This window comes from Macrosteles quadrilineatus, unplaced genomic scaffold (genome assembly GCF_028750875.1).
Source record: "Macrosteles quadrilineatus isolate MER2022 unplaced genomic scaffold, UCM_ALF_1.0 Scaffold_7__1_contigs__length_78375512, whole genome shotgun sequence".
Lineage (NCBI taxonomy): Eukaryota > Metazoa > Arthropoda > Insecta > Hemiptera > Cicadellidae > Macrosteles > Macrosteles quadrilineatus.
Genome location: NW_026542600.1, coordinates 11,009,012 through 11,020,634, shown reverse-complemented (window position 1 = coordinate 11,020,634; position 11,623 = coordinate 11,009,012). Strand labels below are relative to the sequence as shown.

The window sequence follows — 11,623 nt, the reverse complement described above, 5'->3', positions numbered from 1 at the left end:
GTGACGGCTCTGGGCAACGTTAGTTGGGTAGTGCACTTTGTGTAGGTTAACTGCTATGCTAAGTATTACTGAGCAGGTATAATGCAGTCGTGTTGGATGTAAGTTCTCAAACACTTCTTTGATAAAATAAGTTCAGAATCAAAATCATAGTCTGATTTTGGAATACATTATCTGTTTGCCATGCACATCGGCCCCAGTTGAAAGGGTATTTTGTCAAACTATAATGATTGGGGAATGCCTTGATGTGAAAGTCCATTACAAAAACATCAAATCTATGCATTTTTTAAATGTTTTAAACTGAATGTGTTGTATTTTTTGGACTTCTTTAAATTTTTCAATAACTCTAATGGCCTGTTTTTGTAGTTTTAAAACCTTTTTCAGTTTTTTAAAATCTTGTTGTACTGTCCCACCATAAATTTTGATTCCGTAGCCAATATGACATTCCATAAGCGAGTGGTATATAAATTTTAACACAGCGTTATCACAGAGATAAGCCATTGATCTTAAATCAAACACGCCTGAATTAATTTTACCAACCAAACACTTAATGATCAGGGCGTTTCTGTGCTGAAACTTTGTGATTTTGGTTGTATTTGATTTAAATTAATAAAACAAAAGGTGGTTATGCTACTTATAATAAAGTACTCCCTTGTATAATAAAGTACTATAATAATACTCCCTTGCTAAAAAAGTTATTTAGATCAAAGCCGTGTGTTAAAATGCCAATTCATTGTATTTTTAAAACTATGGTGACAGCTGCGGGTAACGAAAGGAAGATCTTAAACTTTTGTAGAATGTCAACACAAGGCATATCTGATTTTTGTTCTACATGCACCACCCGCCATGCTTCCTTTACTACAGCATTACGAACTATGGTATGCTTTCACAGTTTTAGCTAATTATTCCCTATAGGAAATAGTTATTTCTGCAACTAGTGAGCAAAGTGAGCAATTGACTCACTCGAGAGAAATAGTTACTCACGAGCCGTAGGCGAGTTCACATTATTTTTTTCCTACAGCTACCATAAAACAAATAAATTGGCAAAGAAACGTAACATATTTTTACACAGAAGTGAACATTTAATATGACATTTAATGATACAACAGTACAACAGCTGACCAGCTGATTTACAGCCAGTGCTGCCAACGTATTTCACGAGCATACGACCTTGTCTGCATGTTACGCCCTCACTATTTCGTGCCTTCATGTTGCAAATCTGGAGTGAGTGAGACAAAGTAATTAGAGTGAGACAATGTTAACATTGTCTCACTTATGAGCGAATTGGCCACTTTGCTTTCTCAAATCAGTGAGAGAACATGTACATTGTTAGGTGTCTGTAGGAAAGAAGGTTTATTTCATAGGTGGTACAATAACATACAGATCTAGGACCAATTTTTGTATTTATTATAGGAAGAAATTAGGAGGAAATCCAATTTTTGTATAGGAGAAAAAAGTAATTCTATAGTACAAATGTTAATATATGTATATTTATGCATATATTTGTACTGAATGAGGTTTTAGCTTAAACAACACTTCTTAACCTTCCATAGAGAGGAAAATTAAGTAGTCGTTAAACTAAAGGTTTTATATCAAATAAATCAGGCAAGTTTAATGACAAGTTTAAGTTAAAGTTTAATAAGTTAAATTGTAGAAATATAGGCCTAATTATGAAAATGGAAGATGGTTTGCTATAGTGGTGGTATTGACTCACCCTCTTGCCTTCAAACCGAACCAAAATATAAATCTTGACCAAACTAATCAAGTGTTTAATATAAATTGTTTCTTCCATATCAAAACAACAAACTTGCCTATTAAGTTAACAAGAGTACTACAAAATCAACCACACTCAACCACTGATAGACACAGACTGTCAAAACTACTGATTTATGTGCGGGCGAAACCAGCCTGTCTCGCACATGTGTGAAAGTGTACATAAGAGCCAATGTTCTAAGAACTAGCCATCCGGTCCAGTCCCACATAGGAAGTTTAGGTCTGCCCGAGTGATTTTTCAACACAGACAGTTTTAGGTCTGTCCGGGCGAACCTGCACTGATGTAAAAGCTCCCATATCATTCAATAGTCTAAACAGCTTTGTCCAGTGCGGGACGTTCCCGCACTGCCCTGGTGTGAAAGAAGACTAAAAAGATATGTCAAATTCTAAATACAGTTGTCGCAGAAAACCTGCAAACTAAGCAAATTTCCCTTTTATCTGTTTAGATTTTCGCTAAAATTGCCTTAAACATTAACCAGATATATCCCCAAAATTTTATCAAAATACATCCATAAACAAGCAAACTACAACAGTTTACTTATTCTCCATAAGAATAACTTAGGAATTGTTTTCACTTTTTTGTTTGTTTAGAACGCTACTAAATTATTTCTTTTTTAAGCCCAACAAATTAGTTCAGAAAGAAATTGCAAATTTTCTTTTTATTTAAAAATTAGAAAACCAATTTTTACCTCATTAAATTCCCATAGTCCGAACATATTTGTACGCTAACTCGTTTGAATAAATGTAGTTTTACACATTTGTACCAAATTTCATCACAATCAGATGATTTCCAAGTATGCTAACGGAAACATAAATTGAAAGGATGGTGCTTTTGGCCTCTGGGGACATCAAACAAAAAGGTAAGGTGGTCCTGGGTCTAGGTCATACTATGAGACTTGTTGTAATAGTAGATTGATTGATTGATTTATAGCTCATTCCCTAGACAGGGGAAAGTTCACTAAGGGAGCATGTGAATTTGTCTGTCTTGTTATTTATTGTATACTACCTATGACTAAGACAACACATTCCTATGTTAAAACAGTTTTGAAATAGATTTGGCGTAGTTGGGTTAAGCCACTAATCTAAGAGACCTTTGTGTTATCTTAGATTCTCAGTAATTGAGGTAGTCTTAGTCCCAGCAAACTCGGTTATTACAGAGTCTACTGTACACAAAACTTGCCAATACTAAAAACAAAACTATACTCGAAAGTACTCAAAAGGTTTAAAAGAAAAACCAATTTCTATCAACATTTTTATTTAAAAACATCGATTAACAATCCATGAAAAAATTAAAAATAAGTTTTAAATACACTTTTACAAGATTGGAGTAATGTTATTTACAGACATGTAAACAACTAAATGTTTGGACAATTTTTTGAATCACCTTAGATTAATTTTTTAAAATGAACGTTTCACATAATATTTAGTCTTAATCCAATTGTTTTATGGACTTAACTTCTGATTTTATGAACCCATATAGTTTACAATTTTAATGCTAAATACAGTTTTAACATGATGAAATACTACAAGAACATAACTTAAGTAAACTCTAAATTTACCATACATTTTGTTGTAGACAAAAGTTGTAATGATTGCTTTTATATTAATTTAGCTATTTTTCTTGTAACCAGCTACTTGGTTATCTGACCTGCCGGAGTGTAGGGCAGAGTGCCGTTTGACTAAACACTTTGACGAGAGTCATTTTACAGCCTGAGGATTGGCGGGGCGAGTGCCGGTTCCACGGTGCGGTGGGTATGGGGGTGGAAACTTTGACCAGGGGGGATGAGCAAAATTTGTTTTAGGTATAAAATTAAACTGTTATAACCTAACCTAACCAAACTTGCTGATGATGAAAAAATAGAATGAAGGTTTACTATATCAAATCAATCTTTTATTTTCAATCAATATTAGGGTAGCCCAGTTAAGAAACTGTACCCGGTCTCCGTTACATCCTGCCCACTACACTCCCTCCCCTGAATCACTCTTACGCTCTGGGGAGTCAAACGGCACTCGGGCCTATCTGACAGTTTTGACAGTTTATAATCCCCACGGCAAAGAACAGAACAGCACTCGCTCCGTTTCCCGAACTGCTGAGGTCAATCTTGTAGAATTTGATTATACATTTACTGACCTATTTTAAGAAGGAACAATAATGAATTCATTGTATTGTTTATATGTGCAATATGATTATGAAAAGTTAGCACCTAAATGCCAATCTTTATTTAATCAATAAAAAAAAACGGCAACTGTCATTATTCATTATTGTATACTTGATAAGGCACAGAGGATACGTTCCATGGTACTATCACTTGTGCTAAGTGGTGTCTAACACTGGTATCAAGGACAAATCCCAACAACACCCACCTCGCCCTCATGTACTACAATGCTTACGTTGGAGGAAGACCCTGTGCGACAGGAATTTCCTCACAATGCTTGCCACTCTGGCTCTTCATTACTCGTCATAAATATTTACACCAAAGCTGAAAGCGCACGGTTCTTCCATATGCGTGTTTCCTCTGTATCTTACTTCTATGTGTATGGTCTATTAACATGTAAAAATATATTGCCTTTTGGATTATACCATGGATTCAACATGCTTTCATATAAACTTGATATCCTTATGGTTCAGTTTTAAGTATGGTATGTGCTTTTTTACTATTAATTTTTGTAATTCCAACCAATTCGAAACTATTTTTAAGCCAACAAAAAAGAGAAATGTTTTACTTAAAAAATGTTTACCTTCTAGTGCCATGATCACAAATTTGAGAGTAAAATATTTTCTTAAAATTAAGGGGGGTCTACACGCAAGGATTTCGCGAAAGTTTTATCTGTGCAGGTAAAACGTTGCAGTCAAGTCGTTGCAAAGAAATGCGTCCACACAGTACAGGTTTCAGCACCAACTTTTAGTGCAGTTTTGTGATAACTTTCAGTTTATGTGTATGTAATATGATGGAAGATGTGTTTTTGTGGTCGATTTCTGCAGCCAGTGTTACAAGAAAGCAAAGAAATAAGTCTGAGAGACCCACTATGGTCAAGACAATGGTTACTAAAAAGACAACCAATTTCATAATAATTTCTCTGTTCACGTTTGAATCTACTGCTTTGTATTTTTCAAAAGTATCTAGGTCTTTTTCGTATCACAGTCACTATACCCCTTACTCTTGACACTCCACAAATTAAGTAAACTTCTGCACAGTTTGATAAATTCAACAATAAAATCACGGAAACATTGTTGAAGATCTGCGATCGTAATTAAAAAACACACTTATACCTCTGACAGCACGTGAAGACAACACTGCATACTGGGGTTTTGAGGGTGAAGACGGAGTTGAAACGGATGACAGTGTACACACGCAACGACTTGTCTGAAAACGCTGTCAAAAATATGCTCTCCGCAATAGTTTTATCGCTCCGTCTTCCGTCTCCGCGCAGTTCTAAAAAATAAAAATGCACAGTTTTGCGGTACACACGCAACGATTTGACTGCAACAATTTACTAGCGCAGGTAAAACGTACGGTAAATCCTTGCATGTAGACCGGCCTTAAGATAATTTAAATCAAACCTGAAACAACTAAACAGACACAATTTTTTCACAATAGAATGAGAAGACTGTTTTTCAGTCTCAAAATTTAATGATTTTTGTCAAAAATCAATGAATAATAGTTGTATCATCATGATTTTTATTGTAAATTTGGAACTTCAATCCTGATCAGACTAAGCAGAAGTTTAAACATGATCTAGCTTTAGCCTTAGTTAAATAATTGGAGGGATACTAAATTATAGCCTTTTAATCTGACTATGATAGGCTCATAAAATCAGCAGTTATTACAGAGTTACTATAAACAAATGTGGCTCAATTTATTTCATCATGTCTTCTTTCAGTCATAAGCTCATAAGAGCACAAACAATCATAAATAAAAAGTAAACGATAAATACTAATAAGGGAGGGCGAGTACTTAAATGCAAGTTGATTTTGAGACGGAAAACTGAGATCGGACAACTGAGACAGATTTTAAGACCAATCCAAGACCAAGATTAAAGAGCTAATGTTGCGGTGGATTCAAGATAATTGGTTTGTATATTGCATTCTGCCATATGAATTTGTAAAATTGTTATCTATTTGTGCAGCCATTATATTTGGCAAAATTGCTTATTTATTTTTCGATCGAAAGTATTAATTCTTGAATGAGTTGTTGAGGTTTCGAAATCCCTCAAATTTGCTGTTCACATACTATTTGGTTGTTCTATTTGTGCCTGCAATTTCAACTAAAGAATAGATACATATTGTTAATTTTAAACTTCGCTTTTTGGTTAGTCTAAATATTTAAGCTGGAAACTTAACAAACAAAATAATTATTATATTATAGTAATCCTATAGTATTTAAAGATTTTTTGGACATAATAATGTATTGGACACTGGGTTATATATAAGCTTTAAATAAAAAGCTTTTGTTTTTGAAGCTTTGCAGTTCAATATAAAATTCAACAATAAATACTAGCCACTCCCTTCTACATAAATTAAATGCAAATCGAAAACACTTTGAAAACATAAAACATAACACAAATAGTCACAACACATGAACGAGATAAATAAATTAAATGGATTTTGAGAATGCATCCTGGTTTTTATTTTGTGCTATGAGTTAAATATGTTACAATGACCAAATTAAAATGATCTAAATTAGTTTCACTTTATAAAAGTGAGAACAAGTCATGAAAGCAGAAGTTATGAATGATAAAAAAATCAAAATATAGAAAAATACAAATTGAGCGGTATTTTTCTAGTTTTTCAAACCTAAAATTATAATCAAACAGAGATTATTTATTACATTACAAGAAAAATTTATGTTTACAATAAATAAATACCCTTTAAAGATATTAATGGCAAATTGAATTAACAATATACAAAGATTTTCAAATAATCAAACATTTTTGGTACAATACTGTAGTTTCTACGGTTGTTTTTTAAAATATTGGCCATGTTTTGCTGCAGTTTTAAATCTAAAATTAAGTAAATTTGAAAGATTTTGACAATGAAACATGATTGAAACGAATGAAGCTATACAAATAATTAAATCTGGAAAAATGTTAACAACAAGTTAATAGAATACTTAGAAGGCACAGAAGAGATTATTCAAGAACTGTTTTTAAATTTGTACACAAAATGGTATGAGAAATACTAACTAATAATATGTCTTTGGTTGTGTTACTAGAGTTGAATATTGCCGTTACACATAAATTTAAATCTCATGTCAAATGCATCACAGAAAAAGAATAAAAACATGATTCTTTTTTCCTGACCAAAAAATTGCTTGAAAATTAACAAAGTCTTAGGATAGTAACAAACAATAAATTGTATTCTATATCTGTCAAACGTCATACACACTAAAGGAATAAATTCGTAAGCAAACATCATCAAACATTTTGTATGGCAGTAGTGACTCACATTGTTTATTGATATGTATTATAATGTTGTATCATTGACTTATTGGATACAGAAGAAGACATCCATCTACATGGATCAGCTGTCGCCAATTTTTTACTAAAAAAGAACACAGTTGTGTGAGCCAGTCACAGATTGCGCTAGTGTCTAAAATTCTATTTTGTACCTTATTTATTGTTACTGACATAGTTGCTGGGTCACAACAGTTGCTATAGCTCACAATAAGTCATTCCATCGGTTTGACTTGGTAAAAACCATCGTGTAATTGGCAGAAATCAGTAATTTAGATCAGCGCAATCTGTAGGTGGCTCACAACAATTAAGACAAATTTGATTAAAAGCCTGGCTACAACTTTAACATGGGGATGGAATGTCTAGTTGTTGTATTAATAGTCAAAAGTTGTATGAAATAAAGTTTAAGTGAGCAATAATTTAAGATATCTTTGAAAGGAAAAGTAAAGATATAGTATATAAAAACAAGATTGTATCGAGACACACCACGTGGCGAACAAAGATAGATTTAGCGCTAAATGAGATTGAATTTGCTCCACAGTTTTTCAGATTCATGTCCATAGGCGGTTGATTAGTCAAAACTAAGTATTGATATAATTAAGTATTCATCTCATATCCATGTTTGTGTCATGCCAAGAGTTTAATATATTTCAGTGTTTGTTGTTTATACATAATGTTCCACCATACTCATTGTATGCCTATTTTATAGATATTGTCTCCGTCTGTAATACCCTTAGCATGTATGTATATATAAAACCCTTAGCAATGTCTATCTATATATATAAAAGGGAAAGCCCTCACTGACTCACTGACTCATCACTAATTCTCCCACTTCCCATTTACCTAGGAGGCTAAAATTCGGTACAACGATTCTTTGGGCATTAAATGGGAAAACTAAGTAGTTTTTATTCTGGTCGGGCTTTTGGGCTCCGCCCCAGTGGCTCTGGAGTTTCCCATGTTAACCTTATGAGTACTCATATTTAAATGGAATTAAAGAATCTTAATAGCTGGTTCAACTAAACAAGTTGATTCTGTGATGTTCAATAGCATTAAAGAGTTAATAGGTTTACCAACAGGGTGCAGCACTATAATTATTTTACATTTATGACAACAGCTTGCAACCAAAAGGTGAGTGAGCGTAGCGAACGAACTTCAACCTGGAGGCGAGTTAGCGTAGCGAACGAGCTAACCTGAAGGCAAGTGAGCGCAGCGAACAAGCTCCAACCTAAAGGTAAGTAAGCGTAGCAAACAAACTTCAACCAGAACGTGATTGAGCCATGCGAACGAGCTTATCTTGAAAATTAACGAGCATTGACATAAAACCACATTAGGACAGGACGACGACTTGAACAATTGAGCAGATTTTTTTCATGAATAGAGCCAATATAACCACAGGCTTAGTGGAGATAGTCATTTTTAATTTATTATTAATACTTATGAAGTTAAACGGGGCAAAGCCCACAGGTTATATATAACCCACAGTTGTATATAAATAAAATTGTGATATTCTGTTGTGTAACCATGTTCACATGTTACTGGAAATTGTAGCAATTTAAGAATAGGTAAATGTCTTTACAACTACTCAAGCTAGTTTTAAATTCACGGTGACAAAATTTAATTCAATTCCATTTCTTTATTTACAGCATAAACTAGTTTGCAATATGATGACTTAATTTAGTTTAAGCTATAGTTAACTAAATTTTTACAAAAAGTTACCCGAGCAAGTGTATTAAAGAGTTTTCATTAAAAGATTTTAAAGATTAAGAGGATATTACTGAACTGTTGTTTAAAAAATTACATGATTATTTTATATCATCATTAAGCTTGATCCAACTTATACATTACTGTTTTTATTATTGTAAAATTTTTGTAAATGGAGTAAATATGATTTGGCTTAGTTAGGACCTATAAGTAGGTACTTATCTGCCATATTCCATCATAGCACTGGGAAAGAATCGTCAAACAGCATGGCGCTTAACATCAAGGCTGGTCAACTTGCTTTTGTAATTGTGTCCAAAAGAATCAAGAAAAGCGTTGATTTTTGGGATACTATAACTGAAGCGAGTTGACCACATCGTCCACCACAGTCGCTGCGGAAATTCTATCCGAGCTGGGACAGACCCTGGATTGTCTCTTTCACGGAAAAGACGAGTGATCAATCTACCTAAGATTTTTTCATCGTCAACTAGGGAAAGGATGCAGCGAATGACATTTGAAATGATTCTTGTACTGGAGTGGAACAGCCAATTTGTGGGCGTATTGTGGTTATATTTCAATATGCTCATAAATCGGTCATTCTTGTTTGCCAGTTTCTTCATCAAAATTGGATCCAATCTTTGAAGGACTTCTAGTCTTCTTGTAAACAAAAATCCAAAGTGTTTTTTACTCATTGTTCAACTGTTTTTACTCAGAAAATTACATTGTTTTACTATTTTTAGAATGTTGTTTATTTTAAGTTTTTATTGTTATTTGAGTATAGAATAATGCTGGAGCATAAGTATAAGTAATATTGAGTTGCTAAAATTTGTCCAAGTAAAATTTGTATTAATCTAAGCTTAGCCAGGGGGAGGACACACCCCAAATATTCGGCTTGGGTAGAAATTAAAGTGTTTAGTAAGTTTTATAGGGATTGCACACAACACGTCTCCACTAGTATATGACACGGATATTTATTTTTTTTTGGCTTTTATTTTGGTTAAATGGACTTTTTTTGTGTTGAAAGACATGTGATAAACGACCTAAAAAAAGGACGTTGATAAACAAATCATAAACAATTCTCGTATTAAAGGGTCGAACAAAAACTGACTTCAGCCTGTTAAAAATTATTGTGGACTTTTCACGCTACGACAGAATATTTTTCACATATTCGTTGTTTCATGACTTAGCCATCCGTACAACAATGAACTTGTCGCCACCTGTTAGCTGAAGAGTTTGTAACTTAAAACAATGGACGTTATGTTAAACATATTTTAAAGTTCCCTGACGGTTAGTTGCAATTGATGTAGGTATTTTGTCTATTATTGTGTTTAATAGTGAAAAATAATTGCTATGTTACACGTTTTAAGAAATTTGCAGAAAATTTCCATCACACAAACAATATAGCATACACAATTATTAATTGTGAATTTTAAAACAATCGCCTAACATGCCAAGTTGTATTGTACAGAACTGTGAAGCACTTTCCCAAACGCTTTCTGAACTAAGCTCAAAACGTTATACAAGCATAAATGTTTCACCATGTTTGCTTATTTATTCTCACTGTGTATTCTGCCTTACAGAGTAATCAGTCGATCAACTCTTAGTACCTGCGTTGAGTAAAAATTCCACACAGCCAACATTCTGTCTTCGCTGAACAAACCTCTTCTACTTCTGACTTGTACACAGTATAGTGACCAAACTCTAGCGTTCCATCAAGCGTTTCTATCCATCTACTATTTTTTACCTTTCGATTTTACTTTCGACTAAACACTAACTGTTAGCGAAGTACGTCTGGTATAGCATTCCGAGTGAAGTTGAAGTGAAGATCGTGAAACATGTCCACCATGTTGTAAAACCGAGCAGGCCTCGAAACACTTCTTGCGTGAATACCTGAAAATATTCTTTATTAAAAGGATGCTGGTTATATTGTTTAATTAATTATACCCACATTCATGTAATTTTATCAAAATATATAAAATAAATATCTCTGTAGTATGAATAAACTACAGTAGTGTCGATTATATGAAACAATTGGGGTAAAGGAGTGTTAGGGAATAACCAATTTTTTTGGATAGTCAGACATCAACGTAAAATGGCTGTTAAGAGTCCTTGGAGCATAGACATTATAACTCGTAAAATATTTACAAAACTACAAGGAAAATTTCTGATCCGCAGTGCACTAGATAATTAAATTACAATCAATTCAATTAATTCAAAAAATATTTTTGGGTAATAAATAACCCTTCAACAGCAGTTTGAAATAATCCAAATATGCTATGATACGTTAGCCTCCAAGGAACCTTAAGCTTAATTAGAACCCCTCAAACTTTGGCATAAAGTGTATAATTTAAGCAACAAACAACATTTGAGATGATTGTAATCTGGTATCTGTATTCCTAGATAAAACTACATATTTTCCATATTGTTAAGTTTATGATATACACCGTGTAACAAAAATAACTGAACAATTTTAAATTGTTATATAATACGTCCAGGCATATCTAGTCTACTTTGAAGGTGATCATATGATAACTGAGCTCATGAAGTTTTGTTCAATATCAATTGTAACTATCAGCTGATTCATTGTTGTCGCTTGAAACTTGAAATTTAAAAACATTGCCCTGTCACTAAGCAGGCACCATGAACGCACGAGAGAAAGTGCAATGCGTTGAGTGGTACATTCAAAGTAAGTCAGATATTG

The 11,623-nt window shown here is 33.4% G+C and overlaps 1 protein-coding gene across 1 annotated transcript in view; it reads right to left on the bottom strand.

Annotated features, from left to right (window-relative positions):
• Positions 1–8,730: 8,730 nt before the first annotated feature.
• Positions 8,731–11,623, bottom strand: part of LOC128998363 (transmembrane protein 161B) — a 41,246-nt gene continuing 38,353 nt past the window's right edge. Inside the window, exon 14 of the mRNA XM_054424468.1 lies at positions 8,731–10,812. Coding sequence (XP_054280443.1) covers positions 10,693–10,812 — 120 coding nt within the window. The 3' untranslated portion in view covers positions 8,731–10,692. The remainder of the gene's footprint in view (positions 10,813–11,623) is intronic.